We start from the raw sequence: 22,588 nt of genomic DNA on the forward strand, positions 1-22,588 counted from the left end.
TGGGTTGAGTAAGGAATCATCTCATTTGGTCTTGTATTCTTATCAACATTCTCTCCACTATGCTAGTGTTGAGCATTTTAGGTAATCTTGGTCAATTCTTGGTCAAGTCCAAGGTCACTGGGACTTTGGTGAAATACTAACTAACCCTCGCCTCAACCAACATGCAGATCCCTTCTCCCTCATCCTCAGTGGTGACACTTGTTATGGGTATGGCAAAGAACGGTTATACGTATAACATAAAATTACCAAATAAAAAAGCACCTACCCCAATCTATACCTGAATATAATACATATATCCTTAAAATATATACAACAGCCCCAAATAGTCAATTAATCTCAATTTATCAATCAACAAGCCTCTATTAAGTTTCTGCAATATGCCTGGCACCCTGCTGGATGCTGAGAATACTAAATTTAAAATGAAAAACAGTCTGTACAAATCTACATAATGTAGATTAGTTTAAATATATGTGTGTGTACATATGTAAATAAATCTATATGTATATAAATTATGTATATATATATATATATATATATATATATATATATATATATATATGCAAAAAAAGAAGTGCAAGGTAATTTTGCTGGGGAGAACTGGCAACTGGGGGAAATCCAGAATGGCCTCCAGTGAAAGGTGACATTAGGCTGAGTTTTAAAGAAAATTAAGGACTTCAAAAGCAGAGCTGAAGGAGTTCATTTAGGGTAGAATTTGTGCAAAAGTACAGAGATAAGAGAGGTGTGTCAATTCAAGTATTTCCAGTAACAAGGAACTCACAGCCTTCCAAGATGGCCAATTTTCCTTTTTAAATAACTCTTGTAATTCTAAGGACATTCTTCCATACATAGATAAAATAGGCTTCTTTGGAATTTCCTCTCAGTTTAGTTAGCCTTCTCAGACACAAGATAATAAGAGAAGGAGAAAAAGAGAACTGGAAGGAAGGAAGGAAGGGAGAGAGGGAGAGGAGAGAGAGAGAGAGAGAGAGAGAGAGAGAGAGAGAGAGAGAGAGAGAGAGAGAGAGAGAGAGAGAGAGAGAGAGAGAGAGAGAGAGAGAGAGAGAGAGAGAGAGAGAGAGAGAGAGAGAGAGAGAGAGAGAGAGAAAGACAGAGAGAGAGAGAGAGAGAGAGAGAGAGAGAGAGAAAGACAGAGAGAGAGAGAGAGAAGGAAGAAGAGAGGGGGGAGGGAGGGGGAAGGGAGGAAAGGAGAAAGAAAAAGAAAAAAGAAATGAGGAGAAAGACAACAAAAATGATACATCAAACCTATTCAAGAAAAACAGCTCCTTTCCACTCAGATTAATAATGATACTAAGAATAATAATGATAATAATTATTATTATAATTATGATTAAGAAAACAATAATAACTGACACTTAAATAACAGTTTAAGGCTTGCCCAGCCCTTTGCATTCATTATCTCATTTGCTCCTCATAAATCTCAGTGAGTAGACACTACAGTTACTCTCCTAATTTCATTGAAATTGAGGCTTCAGAAGTTGTGACCTCACAGGATCACAGAATTAATAGGGACCTTACAAGTCACCAGAACAACCCCCTTATTTGGTCACACAGCTAATAAATGGCAGAGGCAGAGTTTGAACCCAGATGTTCTTGAGGTTCAAGGTTGTTTTTTGTTTCTTTCCATTACATTTCCCACTTTATTCTGGTATGCCCTTTACAAAATGGAAACTCAGAAGTACTGAATGCAAGAGCTGGAAGGCACCTTTGAAGCCATCTAGACCAAGTGCCTGGCTGAGAATTTTTCCCCTCTACAGTATCCCCAACCATTCAGCCTCTGCTTGAAGACCCCCCAGTGAAGGGGAACCTATCAATCTTTGAGGCAGCATGTTCTATCCTGGTCTTATAGGCAGGAACCACTTCATTTTTGCCCTTACATGCCAGGACCTACACAATAATTCAAGCAAAGTAGGTCTTAATAAATGATTACTGAATTTTCTTGATGTATAGAACAACTTTAGGAATGCAGTTTCCAGTGCAGGGCCTCTTAAATGAAGTGGGTGGTCACCATTTTGGCAGGATGCCAAGCCTAAAATATCTGGCCTCTAACCTCCAGCCCAGCCCAGCTCAAGGAGCCCCATAAGAGAGAGAAAGGGGGGAAGGGAAGGAGGGAGGTCCTGGAAATTAGATGAAGCTAATCCTCTTAGAGAACAGGTTTCTCCACCTCTCTCTCCTCCTCCTCCTCTTCCTCTTCCTGGATAAGTCAAAACTATAGGTCCCTGGGAGACGGTTGGCACAACCAAGTAGACCATGTGGGCATCAAGGCTGGTTCTCCTGGCTGTGACTACTGCTGTATTCGGGGAGTTTGGTGAGATGGGGATGAGGGCTAAGGTTGAACGGGAAGGAGAGAGGGGAGAATGAGGAGGGCACAAAAGCAGATGGAAGGTCAAAGAGAAGAGTCCAGAATGGGTTTAAATGAAACATTCTTTTCATTCACAATGGCCTCCCCCACAAGACCTGAGCAAGGTAAAAAAAAAAAAAAAAAAAGTCAGAGATGGGGGAGAGAAAAAGAGGGCGAGGGAGGAGAGAGAAGAAATAGGGACTTATTCTATATCTGCCATTCTCTCTCTCCACCCTTGGGATGTCCTTAGCCTACCTGTTTCATATAGAAATGGAGACAGAAACAGAAAACGGGTTGCAGGAGAAGCTGGGAAAGAGATCTAAGAGAGACAAAGGGATAAAGGATAGTTATGAAAGATGGAGATATGGAGATAAAAAGATGAAATGAGGAGAAGAATGAAAGAGAAGGGAGAAACTGTATAGTGTCTTTTGTCTCTTGTCAGATGAAGATGCAAAAGATAAAGAAAGATGGAGATAGATTTACATTTCCTGAGTTCAGAGCTTACTAGACAGAGAAAGGAGAAGAGGAAAGGGAGAGAGACAGACAGACAGATGGACATAACAACAAAGACAGAGACTGAGAGACAAAGAAAGAGAGAAAGTGAGATATTGAGAGAAAGAAGTTGAGAGAGAGAGACACAGAGACACAAAGGAGGGGAGAAGGGAGATACAGAGGATCAGGAGAATGACAGTCTGTGAAGAGAAGAGGGAAGCAGTGTAAAGTGAGGTGAAAAGGTAGATTGAGGTCAGACGAGGAAGGGCTGGTGAGTTATAACTTTAGCCCCATAGGTAATAGGGAACTATATTGAAGATGTTTGAGAAGACTGACTAGCGTATGCATGGTGGCCGGGAGGGGAGAAGGTAGAGAGTCTGGTCAGGAAAACAGTCCGTTAGTTCAGCTAAGGGGTGATGGAGAAGCCCTCCTCGGTGGTAGAAGTGGGAGTGGAGAACGCGGGACAGTCACAACCGAGCCGAACGAGGAAGTGGATGGGACAGTGAGGGCCTCAAAGGTCATTCGGGGTTTCTCTGCCTGCCCCTGACTCGCTGTGTGGCCAAAGCCAAGTCGGTTCTTTTTCCTTTCCAGACCTCCGTTTTCCTCATCTGAAAATGGAGGTGGATTGGTCCCCCCTCAGAAGCTCTTTCCAGGTCTAACTATCTAGATGCAAAGACGGAAGAGGAGAGAAGGGAGGACAGGTAGTTAGGATGGGCCAGAACCAAAAATTTTCCCCTTCCTGGGAGGGTGGGGGGCAGGGAAGCGGATTAACCCGAGAGAGCCGTGCCTCATACACGCCCCAAGGGCGAGGTGCAGGAGGTGCTGTGGGGACTCCGGGAGATGCCCGTGCTTTCTGCGGGTTGGTTAGCGGGGATGTTTGGAGAAGGGATCAGGTTTCAAGGAGTGAAGGGGAGGGAACGTAAGGAGGGCTGTTCTTGGAATGTTACCTTCCACCCGGATGTGTGTTTACACAACACGCCTCCCCCTCGGAGCCCCGGCCCCAAAGGCAAAGAGGAGACGTCCAGCTCCCCTCAAGAAGCCCATTTCCCTCCTCCTGTAACCCCCCCTCATCCCTAACTCCAGCACCCAGAGGCCCTTGTGTTTTAGATGTTGGGTCTGCCCCCTCCCATTTCAAGGGGAATTCTAAGACTCAGAGATGAAAGGACTCTCCCCCGCCCCGTGCCAAAATGAATCTGTGAGGGAAGCCAGTTCCCCGATTTCCAGTCTAGACCCAACAGAATCTTTCTGGGAGCCCCTTCCCCTTGGTGGGTGACCCCCCAGAGGAAAAGAGCCGTGACACCCTCCAAAGTCTTGGAAGTTTCTGAGGGGAGGGGCCCCATCTTCCCTCTCTCCTTCCCCTCTTAGGTCAGGGCTCCCCGTGGGCAGAGAATGTAGCATCCCCGGGACTGAGAGGAAGATGGGAAGGGCTGAAGAGACGCTGGCTGACCATATTCTTCCTTCCCCACGTAGCCTGGGCGCTAAAATGTTACAGCTGCCCGCAGCCCACCAACATCTCGGAGTGCACCACTATTGCCAACTGCGCCCCCGAGGAGACCATGTGCAAGACGACTATGTATTCCCTGGAGGAAGGTGAGGAGAGGGCTCGGGTTCCAAGGGTAGAAGCCTCACATGACGTGCTTGGGCCAGGCCAGCAAAATAATGAAAGAAGGAAATTTTCCATGGAGTAATTCCACCTTTCCCACTAAGGTCAATGGGGTTAGTAAAGAGAAACCTGGACTTACAATCACAATATGTGATTTAAAAATCCTAGCTTCACCCACACAAGATATGTGGGTTTTTTTTTTAAAAATCTTTTTCTTTTTTTTTGAAGCAGCTGAAGTTATGTGACTTGCCCAGGATCACATAGCTAGCAAGTATTTGAGTCCAAGGCTAGTGCTCAATCCATTGCACCACCTAGCTGATCCAAATCTTGTACTTTTTAAAAAAGATATAGGCTCAGGGGAACTGGATAGAACAATGAGCCTGAGTTCAAATAATACCACTTACTAGCTGTATGACTCTGAACAAGTCATGTCACAACTCCAATTGCCTCATCAAAAAAAAAAAAAAAAAAAGGAAAAAGGAAAAAAAAAACCATAAAGCTTCTTGCCCCTTCAATTTCATCATCTATAAAATGGGGTCTAACAAATATTTATAAAGTGTTTATAGTGGATTTGAGGTCAGAGGACTTGTGCTTACTACTTACTTACTCTCTGTGTGACTTTAGGCAATCCTGTCACCTCCCTAGTCCTCAGTTTCCCCATCTGAAAATGGAAAGATTAGACCAAATGGTCTCTAAGGTCTCTTTCTAGTTCTGAATCCTGGGACTCTGAAAAAAGTATATTCTCTGCCATAAGACTTACAAGAGGTTGTGGGTTGCAGGGGGTTAAGGTGAGGGAATGGCACAAAGAGGAAATAGAATGAAAAACAAAAATAAGGATGATATAAAATGGAATTAGGGGAGAGAAGAAACCCAGGACCCTGGGAAAACCTGAGGATGGAGACTCAGGGAGGATGGTTCAGGGAAGCCATCCTAGAGATGGTGCCAAGTGAAGGAAGGTGGTGGCAGGCAAGAGAGAAGTTTAGGAATGAATGGAAACGAGATAGGGCAGAAAAAGATGAGGAAATGGGTAATAGCTTAAATTTTGCTATAATATAGAACTCATGAGCAGTATCAGATATGAAATAAAGTAGAAAGTCAAGTTGGAGTCAGAATTCAGTCTTAAATGCCAAGAGGAATAATTTTAGCTTATCTCCTAGATCACAGGAAGCCACCAATGCTTATTGAATAAAGGAGCAAGTTGGTCAATTTCAATATTATCTTCAGTTATAAAATGGGAATAATGGTACTTACATTATCTAGCTACACTAGAAGTAAAACCTAAATGTGGCTTAAAGATCACTTGGTCTAATGGTTCTCAAATTTCTTGATCTCTGGATCCTTTTACACTATTAAAAATTTTTGAGAGTCTCCAAAAAGCTTTTGTTTATATGGGTTACATCTAACATTATTTGCTGAATTTATAATTAAAATATCTTAGTATTATTATGAAAATAGGTTTGATCTCACAGAAAGAGTCATTGAAAGGGGATCCTCAGAGGTGTCCAGGTCACCCTGCTATTTTCTAGAGATGGATAAAAGATTAGAGGACAGTGACTTACCTCACAAAGTTCTCATGAGGAAAAGAGTTTTTAAAATTTAAAGCCCTAGAAAGATGAAGTTTTCTTGCCATGGACTTCTATTATAAAATTTAAAATGCATTTCCTTTTTTTCAAATTTCCAGTCTAACAAGATAAATGGGCTGATGACCAAGAGGGAGGAAATGCCAGCTTTAAACATAACTACTATCCACATCTCACCATATTGAGATCACTGACTTGTTCCCAAAGTACTTTTTCTACAACAACATTGGGTGTTTAGATAGTTCAAGAACTACTCCTTATATTTTATAGAGGAAACTGAAACTTGGAGAAAGGATGGTATTTGCCCTGAATCACACAGCTAGTAAGAGTCAAGGTCAAGGTTAAGGTTAAGATTAGCATCTGAACCCATGTTTGTTGGTTCTAAGCCTCCATTTCAAGGGCTATTCTTCTATGGAGCTACTGACACACCTAGGAGGCAAGTCCCATTACGTCTCAAATATTTTCAAGTTATTTGATTATGTATTCGTTTTCTGAGTAAAGAGAACAGGATTTGGAATCTAAGATCTTGGGCTTGAATTCAGGCTCTGCTACTTACTATACATTTGATCCTGGGCAAGTCAATTTTTTTTTTCTAAACCTCAGTTTCCTTATTTGTAAAATGAAAGGCTTGGACCAGCCAGCCTCCAAGAACTTTTTCCAGCTGTAGGTGGTACAGTGAATAGTCCTGTGTCAGGAAAATCTTAATTCAACCAGCTACTGACACTTATTAGCTATATGATCTTAGGCAAGTCACTCAACCCTGTTTACCTCAGTTTGCTCTTCTGTAAAATGAGTTGAAGAAGGAAATGGTACACCACTCCATTAACTCTGCCAAGAAACTCCCAAGTGGGGTCATAAAGAATCAGATGTGCCTGAACAACATTTGAATAAAGACACATCACTAATTTTACCATAGAAAGTTAAAGAGAATGTTCAACTCCTCAGTTAGAAAATTTGTTTTTCCTCTCCCTTTATTGGAATTGGACCCATTCCACTGCATGTGGGGCCACCTCCAGTGTTCCCAACCTATACCTGGCTACTGGATCTATATGGCTTCGGAGGAGAAAATGAGACTGGTGACTTTGCACAATCCTCCCCCCCCAAATTTAAATCCAATTCATCTGCAAATTATGGCTTCATCTCCCTGATATCATGATCCTTTTTGAGAACAAAAAAGAAACAATAAGACCCATTTTATCCAGGAATTCTTAGAGAATACTCAAGACCACCTGAGCCCTATGGGTAGAAGGAATCACCAGTTGTGATTCTGTCTGGTCATGCTTAATCAAAGATGATTTCCTGGAGCAGGGGAATGTTTGAGCTGAGATTTGATGGTGGGGGCTTGTGTTAGCAGAAGGGAATTTAATGTTTGCGCTGGAGGGGCACCTGACTTGTCCATTATTCCCTGCCCCATTACAGTGTATCCATTCTTGGGAGACGCTACAGTCACAAAGGCATGTGCCCGGAAGTGTGTGCCCTCAGATGTGGATGGCATCGGTCTGACTCGGCCTGTCTCATGCTGTAACCAAGATCTATGCAACAAGGGAGGGGCTTCTGCCCTGGGGAGCTTTGGGGGGCTGGTCTTTACCCTCCTTGTCATTACCTTCCTCCTCCTATACACTAGAAACTAGAGGGACAGGGCCGGACAAGGGTTTCCCTCTCCCTTCTTCCAGTTCTGAGAGTTTCCTTTTCAGTATCCAGAGGGGTGACATTTCAGCACCCTTGCCCCCCCGCACTGTCTTTATGCTTATAGATTGTGGGAGAGAAAGGTGTCACCAGTCTGAGGGAAAAATGGAATTTCTGCCCTCAAGAATCCTCAGTCTGAGGGGGAGATTCAGTGGTGTCCTTCAGGGAGTTCTGGGCTGAGCCAAGTAAATACAGCCTTTTCCCTCTTTTTCTCACTGCTCTCCAACTCAGTTTGCATATCTATAAAATAGGGATCATAGCACCTACCTCACAGGGTTGTTAAAAGGATCAACTGAGATAAGACATGTAAAGCACTTACAAACTATAAAATGGTATGTAAATCTTATTGTAAGTTATCATCATCTTCATTATTATCTCCACTGTGTCTCTTTTTCTCTCTCCCAGTGTCCTTTCTGTTTCTCTCTGTGTGTCCTTTCTGTTTCTCTCTGTGTGTCCTTTCTACCTGCCTTTCTCTCCTCTCTGTCTGTTCTTGCTTTTACTGGCTATTGATCTCTATCCACCGTCTCCTCTTTTTGCTGTGTCTCCACTCACAGTGTGTCTCCTTCCTCCTGACAATTAAAAGTGCCCTACAACAGTCTAGCTGACCTCATCTTCATGCAAATCAGTGGAGCTGTTCAAGCACAGACTGAATGGCCATTTATCAGGGGATGTTTCAGAGGGAATTCTGAACTTTTCTAAGGAGGGGAAACTTCTCATTTCTAAGGATCAAGTTCCTCACTGGAAAAAGGGGGATAAAAATAATTGCACTACCTACCTCAAAGGATTGTTGTGAAGAAAGGTTTTGTGAGCCTGAAAGCTCTGCAGAAATGCGACCCCTTTTATTCACACAGATTTAGAGAGCACAGGATAAATCAGTCCCCAACACAAATATTCACATATGCACAATCATATATGCACAAAGAAGAATAACACTTGACATCGATATATTGCTAAAAGGTTTGCATGGGCAGCTATGGATAAAGTGCTAAGCCTGGAGTCAGGGAGACTCATCTTCCTGACTTCAAATCTGGCTTCAGACACTTCATTAGCTTGTGACCCTATACAAGTCATTTATCCCTGTTTGCCTCCGTTTCCTCATCTATAAAATAAGCATTTACACATATCATCTCTTTGCTACTCACAAGAACAAGTCTTATTACGTTTCATAGATGAGCAAAGTGAAACTCAGAAAAGTTAAATGATTTTACCATAGTCAATGACTAGCCCTAGTCATATGACTAATAAATGTTGAAGGCAGAAGGTCTATCTTGACTATCCACTATGCTAAACTACCTTCTCAGCAAAGTTCCCCAATCTACCAATTATTCAACCTCGGATGTATGATATTTATTCAATGCAGATATGCATGTAGACACAGTCACAAATATTTACACAAGTAAACATTCATATACATGTATATCCCAAGACAGAAGGGGGAGAGTGAGTAGAAGGGGGAACATGTACATGTACTTGTACATCCCAAGACAGTAGGGGGAAGAGGTGGGTGGGGGAGGAAGGGGCAAGCACGGAGAGATACTTCCAGAGGTTTGTCTTCACTTCCTGTCTTGGAGTCCATCCAGGAAGCTGTGGTTCTTAATATGTGGCTAAAAGCACCGTATGGAATCAGGTAACAATGTGGGAGTTGCAAAATTATGACTTATTACCAGTAAGTGTTTGATTTGTCTACCTAGTTTATATTCCCATGTACCGGGGGTTGAGTAAAAATTTCTTGAGTGTAAAGGGGTCTTGGGTGGAAAAAGTTTACGAAGCCCTACAGAAGGTCATCAGCAAAGGAGCTTCAAGAATGTTTCAGATTAGAAAGGAGAGTCAAATCTTAGTACAGATCATTCTAGATTTATGTAAATTTAAGTTGTACAATTCGACTTTACATTAAGAATTCTGAAACCACATTCCAAAAAAACCCCATCAATGTTAACTTTGCAATACTATTTTTTCTCTGCCTCAGTGTCTCCCTTTCCTCCCTTTCCTGGCTCTCCACTGGGCTCTTCCTGGCCTCCCACTTCCCACCAGAAAAAAAAAAAAAAAAAAAAAAAAAAAAAAACTCCTCTCAGGGAGAAAGAAGAATAATGGAAATACACAGACATTGTTAGAACATAGCTGCCTTCCATAGGCCTTGGCCCCAAGAGAGACCTTTTCCCACTCCCCCCCCCCCAACCACAGTGGTCATCCCACCCTTTCCTGCCTATGTCTGTTTGCCCCTCCTGCCACCAGGCCCAAACATAATTGACTGAGGGCTCCCAAGTTTCCTCCTGCTGCTCTCACTTCTAAGGTCCTGCACCCCACTTGTCCTTGAATCATGTCCAGGTTCTCTCCTTCCACCTGCACTCAGCCCCCTTCCTGCTCCCTCCCTCCTTTCCTCAGACCCTGGAAAATTTGAATTGAGTGTTTATATAGAGGTCTGCTGAATGTTCCACTTATGTAAAGAGAGAATTGTGTGTGTGTTTGTCAATTATGTTTATTGCATTTCAATGACAAGGTGGCTTAACCAGTTCATTGGCTCTTAGAAAACCTGGGTTCCAGTCCCAGCTCTGCTACTAACTGACACCTTGGATCCTTGGACAAGTGCCTTTCCTGATATGATTTCCCTTTTCTCATCTATAAATTAGAAAGTTAGATTCCAAGGTCTCTAAAAGTCCCCAGGCCTGCTGCTCCCTCAGAATTGCAGATCCCCAAGCAGTGACCAAAATCAAGGAATGAGCAAAGAAATGTGGCAGACCACAGTGTGCTGATGGGTTCCCAGTGTGGTAGCTGATGCTTCCTGTCCCACCTCTGACCCTCTAAAAAATGTAAATTGGTAATACATCTCCCAGACCTCGGAGCCTCACACAAATTTATCCTGAGCCTATATAACTACTCTCTGCTCTGCCTGTTTACACACACTCACACACACACACACACACACACACACACACACACACACACACAGAGGAAAGGGGGGGGGAGGTGAGGGAGGGAGAGAAGGAGGGGCACACACACACACACCAACTTCTGCTCATCTCCTTTTAATACTGCATTTGAACGTTACCCTTACTCCATGTTTTCTTCCTCCCCCTTGCACAGCAGCAACCCAGATCCACTGGACCTGCTCTCCTGCTCTTCACCCTATATTTTTCTTACTTCATGTTCTCATGTGTTCCAACCAGTCCTCCCCAGTGCCATGCAAAAGTTGGCCCAACTTGATCTGGCAAGCCTCCTGCCCCAGTGCACACCTAAACTCAGGCCCATGCAGTTGGAAGAGCAGGATCTGTGATCACAGGATAACACTCAGCCCACCAACTGTACTGTACCTATGTATCTCTTTGGGTCTCAGTTTCCTTCTCTGTAGAACGAAAGGATGGGATTAAATTACTGCTTTAGTCCATTCTGATCCTAGAAGACCAAACAGTACATAGATACTTTCTTTTTTCCCATTCTCTACCCAGTGATCCCCAATAGCACTCCGACCCTCAGCCTTGCACTCTCCTCGCCACCCCCACCCTTCCTTGATCCTGGCCCTCCCCCACTCCATCCCTTCTGCCTTCTCATGCCTCTCCTCCTCACCTCGGCCCCCCTTCTCACACATATACTCCGAAACTTCTCCATCCTTGACTGCCCAGGTGACCTCAGTGCGCTCCGTGAACCTCCTCCTGCACTCGGGTCCCCTCCCAGCCCGCACACCTCTGGGCTACTACTTACCTGCGCTGTCCCGGAATCCAGGCAAGCTTCCCAGGTCCTCGTCTCCCGACTGCAACTCGTTCCCTGAGATTCGGCCTCTCCCACCCAGCTGGCTTTCCCTCTGCCCCGCCCCCGCCCCACCAGCTCGCCTTCCCCAGGTACCCTCCAGACTCGCCTCCCCTGGCCCGGAGATTGTACCATGCCCAAACCTGCCCTGGTTGCCCTCCTGCTGGCAGCGGCAGCCTTGCCCCGAGGTAAGTGGCTCCCCAGGACCTTCGCACGGAAATTCAAGGAGGGGACAGGCACCGGGAGTGACTGGGAGCCCTTAAAAAGTCCCCTGAATTCTCTCCAGCTGCATGTCAGCTCTGAAAACTTGGGTGAGGGAGGGGTTCTCTAAGCGGCTGGGAGACAACAGATTCCGAAGATCTGAACTGATCAGCCAAGGGTGGATTTGGGGGGTGGGGATGGGGAGATGGCCCTCTTGGGCAGAACCAGCTTTTAAAAAAGTCTCACAGTTTAAATGGTCCTCTCCAAGCCCTCCAAGCCAGTCTGTTGTGCCTGTTTTTTTCAGGAAGGACTTTCTAACAATCTGAGCTGGCTCTTTGAGGAGTAGGCTGTCTGGAAAGGAAATGAGCTTCCAGTCACGGAGCGATAAGCAGACTGGATGGCCCTAATGACCAGGAGACTGGGGGGAGGAGGTGGGAGTGGGGAGGTTCAGCAAGGGGCTGAAAGTTGTACTAGAAGTCATCTCCTGCCATCCACTCTGCAATACTGCAAAACCTAAGACTTTCTACTTCTGAGATTCCAAGAGTCTAGGGCTCAGTCATTATATTCCCAGTCTTCCCCAATGTCCTTCCCCAATCCCCACCACAACCTTCCATTAGGATGAGAGAAGCTGAACAGAGAAGGTGGGGACAGCAGTCCCTTAAGATGACTTCTCATTAAGGGAGGGATCAACAGGATGAGGGTTGAGTACTAAACCTTCCTTTGGCAGAGTCCCAATGTGGGATGGAAAGAAAGTTTCTTAGCCAGTTTTCTAGCTCAGATCCTCCTGGCACCCAAGGCCATATATATGCAATTTTGTTGTTTAATATTTTACTGGTTAAATCTAGAGATTGTGTCATGTATGTTACCCTCATTCAGTCTGGAAGTTCCTTGATGCCCCGAGGAATAGGTCACAGTTTGATAGCAGGAAGGGATCCTAAAATTCAGGCAACCCAACCTTTACCCTACAAATTATCATTTAGCAGGCTTCTTTTGCCAACAAGTCTTGGGCTCAAAGACTTTTCCCACTTAGGGGCAAGGACAGGGACAGCGTGTTGACATGCACTGATCTATCCACATTCCCAGTAGTAGACCAAATTTTTATGTGTAGTTATTTTAAAAGCACAAACCCTAGTTAGGGTGGGGTGGGAGCAGGAAAAAGGAAAGGCTGCCAAATGTTGGTGTCAGGACTCCAGGCCCTTCTGGGTTAGAGTTGGTTTTAGATCTATTACCATCTGGGGAAAAGATTAGATTCGTCTGTGATCTGATACCTTCATCTAAGACCCTTACCTCTGGGAATTCTCCTAATTATTACTGGAGTTGATATAAAGACCCCTGGAAGTAGGAATATAGATAATCTCTAAAGCTCAGACATTTTGTATTCCAAGTCTCCTCCCAGTTCTAACATTCTATGTTTTAAGGCTCCCTCCAATGCTGACATTCAGTGTTCCAAACCTTCAAGTTCTTATATGTTCTATGAACTCTTTTGGCTCTATTATTCTGTGTTTTAAGACCCTTCCATGTCTAATATTTTATCTTCCAAAGCCCCTGTTAGCTTGGATGTTCAATATTATTTGTTCTAAGGAGCTTCTCAGAGCTAATATTCTAATATATCTTCCATCCCTTACAGTTTGTTAAGGGTTCTTAAATCTTTTAGCATCATGAATTTCTCTGGCAGTCTGGTGAAATGTATGGACTCTGCAAAATAATTCTTTTCAACGCATAAAATACAGGAGATTTGGAAAAAAAAACAAATTCTATTGAATTGTGATTATCAAATTATTTTTTAAAATTTTCATAGACTCCAGGGTAAGAACCCCTGACTATGATATATTCTTTCTACATGGGGAAATGTATGTGTGTGTTGGAAACAGAGATAGGAGTAGGAGGGCATGTCAATGAGAGAAACAGAAGTGGTTGGGAAGGAATGATGTTTGGAGAAGATTAGGAAAGCAGAAGAGCAGTCCTAGGGTCATAGGATCCTGGTATAGACAACATTTTGCAGAGAAAATCACTCATGTTATAAGTCAACTCATCTAGTCTTCTACCTTCCCATACCCACTCATCCCCATTGTGGAAAAGATAAGAGGAAGAGACTTGGTCTGGATGGAGAGATGATTCACAAACAAGAAACAAAAAACAAGGTATTATAAACTATTAGTGAATTGCCAAAGTAAAGGTAAGGTTTTTAGGATGCAGAAAGTTGGGAAGACTTCCTGGAGGTAGTGTGATTTGAGCTGGTCATTTGTTAGTGAATGGAATTTTAAAATTGAAAAAGATCTCAGAGATAATCTTGCCCAACCAATTCTTCTCTATTATGCAGATGCTCTTAGAGAGGTCAAATGGCTTGTCCCCCAGCAACACCTGTCACAAAGTCCCATTGGAACCCAAGTTTTTGACTTCTAAGCCCAGAAGTGCTTTTGTGAGTTCCCTGGTCAGGCCTGAAGGGGGCAAACTCTCCCCACATATGCAGGGACATCATTGTAGACCTGCCCTTGGGCCCCTTAGCTTGGGGCCCAATTCTAGAGTGAAGTCTTTGGCTGGGTCTGGACAGCAGAATGTGTCTCCCAGAGGCACCCGCTGCCTCAAGTTCTTTGGTTCCATCCCTGCAGACCAGGCCATAGGGTAAGTGCCTCTTGTATCTAAGGAGTCCCAATATAGCCATTGCCCTTCCTCCAACTGGGATTCTAAGAAGTGTTGGACAGGCCAGCAAGGGAAAAACCAAGGTTAGGGATAGACTTCTGGCCAAAGCCTTGCCAGTCTCTATGATCTGTTTACCAAGCCCTCATGGGAACCCAGTCATTCCTGGGCAGAAGAGCTAAGTTCATGACTACCAAGTTCTATTTCTGGAATGTACCCAGGGACATTTTGATGACCCAGTGGATGGAGAATTGGGCCTGGAGTCAGAAATGCATGAGTTCATTTACTAACTGTATGACTCTGGGAAAGTCACTTAACTTGCTTCAGCTGCAGTTTCCTCATCTGTAAAATGGGGATAATAATAATAGCACCTACTTCCCAGGGCTATTGGAAGATCAAATGAGGTACTATTTTTAAAGTTACTGCAAACTTTAGGGGCAGCTATGTGCTATAGTGGATAGAATGCTGGGTCTGGTGTCAGGAATACTCATTTGATCTCAGATATTTTCTAGCTGTATGATCCTGGCTAAATCCCTTAACCCAGCTTACCTCAATTTCCTCATCTGTAAAATGAGCTGGAAAAGGAAATAGCAAACCACTTCAATTATCTCTACCAAGAAAACACCCCCAAAATAGGGTCACAATGAGTCAGGCACAACTGAAAAAACTTTAAAGCCCTGTATAAATATCATTACTATTATTTATTATTGAAACTTAACCAGTGAAGGTCTGGATAAGTCTCTGAGACTAATAGTCTTAGGGCGCTGTCTGGGGCGCTGAGAGATTAAATGATTTTGCCCAAGATCACATAATTAATATGTATCAGAGAAGAAATTTGAATTCAGATCTTTCAGACTCCAAAGCCAACTATCCATTACCCATTACCATATTTGTCCTTTACCCCTTCAATCCTGTCCCTCTTTACATGATAATAGCTACAGTAACTACAATTGTATACATATGAAAATATGTATACAATTGTATACATATATTGTATACAATATGTATACAATATTATTATGTATACAATTGTGTACATATAAAAAGTACTTTCCCATCACCCTTATGAGGTAGATGTTATGCTAATTTTTTCAAATGAGGAACCTGAGGCTCTGAGAGACTTGTTACCTTTAGTTAGTTGGCTATTAAATAGTAAAGACAGGATTAGAACTCAGGTCTCATGATTCTGTTACCTCCTTCAGAAAATAATTAAAGCTGTCCCACAATAGAATGAACTGGCTGAGAGATAGAGTGGTCCTCATCACTGGGAGGCAAACTCCTTGCTAGTCCAGACTGTTTCATGTATTATTTTTGTATCTTTACTACATAAGCCAGTGCCTGGCAATTTATTTGTGGTTGTTGCATCATTTTTCAGTCAGGTCTCTCTCTTCATGACTCCATTAGTTTTTGTTTTGGGATTTTTTTTGGCAAAGATACTGATTTACTATTTCCTTCACTAGCTCATTTTACAGATGAGGAAATTAAGGCAAACATGGTTAAGTGACTTGTCTAGAATCACATAGCTAGTGTCTGAGGCCAGATTTGAACTCCTGAACACAAATCTTCCTGATTCCAAACCTACTGCTCTGTCCATTGTGCCATCTAGCTACCCTGTTGGCAATTTATAGATGCTTCATAAATATTTTCTAATTGATTGACAGATTGATTGATGCTAAAGCTGCATGGCTTGATGTAGTTAAAGCATTGCAAAAAAGGATTCTTGCTCAGGGATTGATTTATATACTGCTCAAGGTCCCTTCCATTAAGTGAATACAATTTTTTTTTGTCTTTTGTGAGTCCTTTAGGAATCAAGGAGAGAAAAAACATAAGGATAAGAATATCCAAAATAGTATTAGGCTAGTACGGAAGACTCTTGAACAAATGTGTAAGGAATGTATATTATGAAAAATATTCTTAAGTAGGTTTTTTCTTCACTGTTAAAAGAAGAAATATCATTGGCTTTTTCGTGTTGTCATATCTTTTTATTATAGTTAAAAGCTATCATTGTTCTAAGATTAATATAGTTTAAAACATGAAAATTAGAAGAGATAGGCTGGAACTAACTGGGTCTGATTGTTAAATTTTGAGCCTGAGCATTACACCTCAGGAGTTGGGAAAGCTGGAAATCAGCACTGGAGTTGCTGTTGAATTGATTATCTAGATTTAAGAAGATAATAAAAATATATATATAAAGTGTGTTGTATATGCTCCTCCCCACCCCAGAGAACTGGTTATTAAATATTTGCCAGCACCTCCATGTTTCCATTTAAGATTCTTTTGTTCTTTTGAGGTTTTGGGGGGAAAAGGTCTTTGTCAGAGCTGGGGCATCTAATCAAGCATAAAAGAGTTTGGCCAGCAGGAGGCAAACAAGCTTACCTGGATGCTAGATTCATTATGTAAAATAGAAAAGTGGAACAGGTTTCAATCCAGCACTCAGCACCTACTGCATTATTGACAGAATCAATAGGCGTCATTCAAAGACAAAAAATGAAATAACCTTCACCCTTAGAGAACTTATGATAGAGGAATTGGGGTGAGAAGTGGAGGAAGGGGAATTCTATACTCCAGAAGCCAGGCAAAATCCAGAAGAGTCTAGAGAAATTTTTTATCTTTTTTGGTCTCTTGACTTTGGTCTCTTTGGACTTTTAGACTGAAGGGATCTTAGAACACATGATGGTGGTGTTAAAAATGGCCGAAGAGACCATCTATTCCTAGAAAGGAAATGACTTACAATATTTACATTGGCCCCCTTACACAGGGAACCAATGACAATTCTAATTTTCTCTTTCCCTTGTTCTTAACATGTACCTTTTACTCCAGTTAGATTTGTTCAAAAAGAGAACAGGTTTGGCTCATTCATGATCCTGGGCAATGTTCTTCTCTCTGGGTCTCAGTTTTCCCCCTATGTAAAATGAATTGATTATACTAGATGGTCTCTAGGGTCTCATTCAACTCCAAATCCTATGATGCTCATCACCATTGCCCAGGCTGCTCCCCAACTTGAAAGACCTTCCCTTTTTCTTTCTCTGATCCAAATCTCCCCAGGCTTCAACTCCAGTCTCATGTCTTCTCTCATCTTACCCAGATGCCTCTAATCCAAGGTGATCTCTCCCTCCATTAGCACTTGAACTGTGCAATCTCCTGTGGATTAAGTCTTGTATCCCTCATGCAGTTCTCCCCAGGGTCAGGAATTGAGTCTTCTCTCTCTCCCTCATGCATCAAAACTCAGGGCAAGCAACACAAATGTTTCAGTTCAATTCATCGAATACAGGGATCAAATAGGAATCATTCTTGAGGATAGACTAAAAAATTAAGCCTGCACTTTCTGAAGAGATGGAGGCTTTGGAGGATCAGAATCAAAGGAAAAGCCAGATACAGCTGGGACATATTCAAAATTTAAGAAACTTTCCCTTGGGGAATCTTGGGAGCTGGGAGAAAATAGATTTATTCTATATAGATAGACTAAAGAAGATGAATTTTGGGAAAACTGAAAAGCAGTAAGGCAGAATTAGGTATAGACAACCACCATTTATCAAGATAAGATCAAAATTGATACATGACCCAGATATAAATAGATATATCATAAGTAAAATAAAAGAATATGGAACATATTTCCTAGCAGATTTATGGATGAATGATATTTATGAATAAATATGAAATAGAGAACATTATAGAATGTAAAATGGATAATTTTGGTTACATTAAATTTTGGTTATATTAAAACAAATTTGTACAAATAAAATCAGTGTAGTCAAGATTAGAAGGAAAACAGAAAATTGAAGAGGAAAAAACTTAATTTTCAGATAAAGACCTCATATCTCAAATATATAGAGAATTGAGTCAAATTTATAAGAATATAAGTCATTTTCCCAATTGATAAATGGTCAAAGGATATAAATAGGCAGTTTTTGGAAGAAAAAGAAGATGAAAAAGTGCTCAAAATTACTATTGATTGATAATCAAATTAAAACAATTTAGAGCTCTCACACCTATCATCACACCTAACCAGCTCACTTCTATCAGACTGACTGAAACGATAGAAGGGGAAAATGGGAGGAACAATCATTTCAAGAGCAATATAGGACTATGCCAAATAGTTACAAACTGTGTGTACCCTTTGATCCATCAATACTGCTGTTAGATCTGTTTTCCATTTTACATTAGTTCATGTCTTCCTAGATTTTTCTGAAGCCATCTCCTTTGTAATTTCTTACAACAGAATAGTCTTGCATCACAATCATATACCAAAACTTGCTCAGCCACTTTCCAGCTAATGGGTATCCTCTCGATTTCTAATTTCTTGCCACCACACACACAAAAAAGCTGTTACAAATATTTTATTAATACATGATATTACATATTAATACATTAATATTTATACATATCTTTTCTTTGACCTCTTTGGAGGCATAAACCTAGTAGCAATATTGCTGGGTCATATGGTACAAACTCTGGCTATAAAGCTCTTTTGTAGTTCCAAATTGTTCTGAGAATGGTGTCACCTTATGCTCGAACAAAGCATTGGGCACACACATCCAGCAACAGCTCCAGTTGTGCATGTGCCTCTGAATTTGCGTGGTTTCATGATTATGTGTTTGTTGGTACATTTATGTCTATATTTCTGTGACTTGGGTGAATAGTATTGTAAGTAAACGTCAATGTGACTCGGTGTATGTCTTTTTATGTCATTACCTGAATGTGGCTGAACCAACAGCATAAAATGTTTGAAAGGAATCTGGACCATCGAGAGACCAAAGTTCAAGCTAAATACTTGTCATTTCTCCTCTCTAGCCTTCAGTGCCTTTTGCGTAAACTGGAGATTGGATTCTGTGATCTCTGAGACCCTTCAGTTATAAGTCTCTGGTTCAAGGAGATGCTTTAGGATTATAGATTAGGATTGGAGGCTTTTGGAGGCCAGTGACTCTAACTGTCATTTTATAATTGGAGAGGTTAAGTGTCATGCAGCTATTTTCTATTTATAGTGAGATTTGAATCCATATTAAGCACAGTGCCCAGATGCTACCTATTCTTGTCCCTGTGTCTAAGACTGGAGTCCTGTGCCTGTATCTATATGTATCTCTATCTTTCTGGGTCTATATTTCTGTATCTGTCCATGTATAGCTATGTGTGCCTCATGTATGTAGCCAAGTGTGTATACACTGAGAATTCTTCTGCATTGCAGGTGCTTCTCTCAGCTGCTTCTCCTGCTCCAAACCCACACCCCTGTCTCTCTGTACTGATGTAGTCAATTGTTCAGCCACGGAGGGATGGTGTCAAACCATGCTGCTGTCTCTGCAATCTGGTAAGCCCAGAAGATAGCTGGGAGAATCCCCTGGCCTCTGCAAGCAAGGAGAGATAAAAGGACTAGGTCCAAGGCACCCTCCTCTGGGAGACAGAGCAACCAGTGACGGGACCTCCCATCACCTTGCCAACAGCCAGCTCTCAATTATCTGTTTACAAATTCACTAACCAAATCTCTTACCAGTGATGTGAGTAGGGACTGTTTCATTATATTTGTGTCCCTGGCACCTGGTATAGTGCCTGGCACATAGTAATCACTTAATGAATGCTTGTTGATTGATAGCTCTCAAAGGAGATTTCCAAATCTAAATCTGTGATTTAATGCATTAAATCATAGGTTTAAACTTATAGTGGACCTCAAGAAAGGGGGAGTGAAGATACAGGAAGAAAATTCGTAGCTCATATGTTCTTGGAGTGGTAGTCATTCATTGATTTATTTATTAATGGAGATACCTAAGACCTTGAAAGGGGCTATGGCCTAAATAAAGTCACACAGCAAAACAGGCTTAGAGTCAAGAACAGAACCCCAGGTCTCCTAATTCCTAGTCCAATGATCTACATTCTATTTTCTACCCACCTCCACTTCAATATAAGAAAGAATTTTTTCACCGTGAGAGCTTTTCTCATGGGGTAAACTACTTCAGGAAGTGGTAATTTCCCCATTGCCTGTAGGTATTCTGACAGAAGCCAACTTCCTCTTTGTTAATTATATATGTGCCCTGCTAAGGAGAACAGGATGACTACTAAAATCCATTCTAAAATTGAGATCCAGAATTCTCTGTGTTAGCTTGAGTGGGTATAGGAAAGAAATAAGAGGCTGAAAGAAGGAATGGTGGGAGGAATAAATCTGAAGTTAGAGGACCATGATTTAAATATCTCAGCTCTGTTCTTACTGTGTGACCATGGACAAAATATTTCCTCTCTCTAGGCCTCCATTTTCTTATTTATAAAATGAAGGTTTTACTAGATGACCTCTAAGGTCCCTTCGTGTGTGTGTGTGTGTGTGTGTGTGTGTATGTGTGTGTGTGTGTGTGTGTGTGTGTGTGTGTGTGTGTGTGTGTGTAGGAAGGGAGGGAAGAAGGGAGAGAGGGAAAGAGGGAGGGAGACAGAAGAGGAAGGAAGAGAGAGACAGAGAATCCAGGATTTTTTGGTTATGATGGTTCTGGATATATATTATTCATGCCATAGAAGACAGGAATATAAAAATCTAACTGAAAGCAGCAAAGGGTAGAGTAGGATCTTGTCTCACTCTGCTTTCTGGGATTTTTCAGGTTATCCCTTCATTCAGGAGAAAACCGTTCAGCGGGGATGTGTGGCCTCCTGTACTCCTACAGATCCTGAGGCCATTGGAGAATCTCAACCCATCCTCTGTTGCAACACTGACCTCTGTGTGGACAATGGGGCCCTGGTTCCCCGAGGGTCCACCCTTACCCTGATTGGAATCCTGTCGGCCCTGCTCAGTCAGTGCTAGTTGATGAGGGTGGGGAAGGTCAGGGTCAGACTTCTGCCCACTTTAAATAATCCCTGAAAGCCTGAATCTAGGGATTTATACCATCTGCCTGAGGTGAAGGCACTAAATCATGGTGGAGGGGGGAAGGGAAGAGAGGGATGGAAGGAAAGGGAGATCTGGCCTTTTCCTGGATGTTCCTGATTGCTCAGCCTGACAGACATGGCCTCATTCTTCAGAGAAATCCTGGTCCGGAAGCATCCTACCTGAAGGCAAGATTAGTCATTTGTCCAAGAGAAATCTTTGGTTTGAGAGAAAACATTGCTTGTATTGTCAAGAAAGAAGGCTAGAAAGAAAGCAAATCAATGAAATAACTGTTCATTGCCTCTTCTAGGTAAAACACCAAATGAAGAGAAAAACAATTAATAAATTTCATGGACTACCTTTCTCTTCACTCTTCCTGTAAAAAAATCTATAGGTTCTTCTAATATTAAATCCCTTTTTTTAGTCCTAAGTACCAGGGTCACTTGGGTCATATGTAATTCAGTCTCTTTGGACTGACTTACCCCCAACCTACAAGGATGTTGGCAAGGGGCCTTCCTAGAGTGAAAGGTGAGAAAAAGAGACCACAAATACAACTAAGTTGCTACTACCCAAATCTTATAATCCTGGGAGCAAGGAAGGGTAGTTCTGGTGTGTGAGGAATACATTTCTGTTCTTTACTTCTTCTCATTTAGACAAAAACAGTCACAATGACACCATTAACTCTTAAACTTGAAACATTTACTCAGTGATAAGGAAAAAGCAGAATAATCATTATATTTTTTCATTAAAAGGCAAAATCAAGATTAATCTAAATATAATAATCCATGAAAAATAATCTGGGTGACATTGTCCCACTAGTGAATATAATGTTTATGAGAGATTGGGTTCAGATTTTCAGTAATAAATCAGGAAGTTATGTAAGTATGAAAATCCATGTGATTCACATATATTATATCTAGGTTATACTGTAACGTATGCAAAATGTATGGGATTGCCTGTCATCTAGGGGAGGGAGTAGAGGGAGGGAGGAGAAAATTTGGAAAAATGAATACAAGGGATAACGTTATAAAAAAAATTACTCATGCATATGTACTGTCAAAAAAATTTTATAATTATAAAATTAATAAAAAAGAAAAAAAGAAAATCCATGTTATTGGGACAAATAAGACCTCAAATAACCTTTATATCATTGTAGCATCATCTCAAAACAGTTATTAGATTGGCAATTTCTCAGTTGTAACCTATAAATCTCTAAAAAGAGTGATGTGTAAATGAATTCATAAGTTATACTTACAGCTATCTTTTATTTTGGTCAGCATTCTGCTTTCAAAAAGGTCCTACGGTTGCATTTTTCTGTTGGAGAAATCTTTTCCCTCTTCTCCCAGGTCCTTAGGACAATCTATATCTCTCTGTAAGTATGAATGTGTACACAAATGTCCTTTTCTGTCCCTTTCAGCCACCAATATATCTATATAACAAAGGCACTGTACCTGATACCT

The 22,588-nt window shown here is 41.8% G+C and overlaps 2 protein-coding genes across 3 annotated transcripts; both read left to right on the forward strand.

Moving 5' to 3' along the window:
- Positions 1–2,146: 2,146 nt before the first annotated feature.
- On the forward strand, positions 2,147–8,063 carry LOC141540417 (ly6/PLAUR domain-containing protein 2-like). 2 transcript variants are annotated; one of them, XM_074264462.1, is made up of 3 exons: positions 2,147–2,323; positions 4,319–4,438; positions 7,451–8,063. In XM_074264462.1, exons 1-3 carry the CDS (start codon positions 2,266–2,268, stop codon positions 7,660–7,662), a joined length of 390 nt encoding a protein of 129 aa, XP_074120563.1. In that variant the 5' UTR covers positions 2,147–2,265; the 3' UTR covers positions 7,663–8,063. The 2 variants fall into 2 exon arrangements, with proteins under 2 accessions (XP_074120563.1, XP_074120552.1); XM_074264451.1 differs by lacking the exon at positions 2,147–2,323 and adding an exon at positions 2,354–2,481.
- Positions 8,064–10,715: 2,652 nt separating this feature from the next.
- Positions 10,716–22,098, forward strand: LOC141540425 (secreted Ly-6/uPAR-related protein 1-like). The gene is made up of 3 exons (XM_074264475.1): positions 10,716–11,646; positions 19,479–19,598; positions 20,869–22,098. Exons 1-3 carry the CDS (start codon positions 11,592–11,594, stop codon positions 21,066–21,068), a joined length of 375 nt encoding a protein of 124 aa, XP_074120576.1. The 5' UTR covers positions 10,716–11,591; the 3' UTR covers positions 21,069–22,098.
- The last annotated feature ends 490 nt before the right edge of the window (positions 22,099–22,588 follow it).

The sequence above is a fragment of the Sminthopsis crassicaudata genome, chromosome 1 (assembly GCF_048593235.1).
Source record: "Sminthopsis crassicaudata isolate SCR6 chromosome 1, ASM4859323v1, whole genome shotgun sequence".
Taxonomy (NCBI): Eukaryota; Metazoa; Chordata; class Mammalia; order Dasyuromorphia; family Dasyuridae; genus Sminthopsis; species Sminthopsis crassicaudata.

Bases quoted from the DNA above. Each gene is read 5' to 3' on its own strand.
- LOC141540417 (XM_074264451.1), top strand. From the start codon at position 2,373: ATGAGGAGGGCACAAAAGCAGATGGAAGGTCAAAGAGAAGAGTCCAGA. The intron at 2,482-4,318 runs GTAAAAAAAAAA...TTCCCCACGTAG, and splicing joins CCCCACAAGACCTGAGCAAG to CCTGGGCGCTAAAATGTTAC. The intron at 4,439-7,450 runs GTGAGGAGAGGG...GCCCCATTACAG, and splicing joins TATGTATTCCCTGGAGGAAG to TGTATCCATTCTTGGGAGAC.
- LOC141540425 (XM_074264475.1), top strand. From the start codon at position 11,592: ATGCCCAAACCTGCCCTGGTTGCCCTCCTGCTGGCAGCGGCAGCCTTG. The intron at 11,647-19,478 runs GTAAGTGGCTCC...TCTGCATTGCAG, and splicing joins AGCGGCAGCCTTGCCCCGAG to GTGCTTCTCTCAGCTGCTTC. The intron at 19,599-20,868 runs GTAAGCCCAGAA...GGGATTTTTCAG, and splicing joins GCTGCTGTCTCTGCAATCTG to GTTATCCCTTCATTCAGGAG.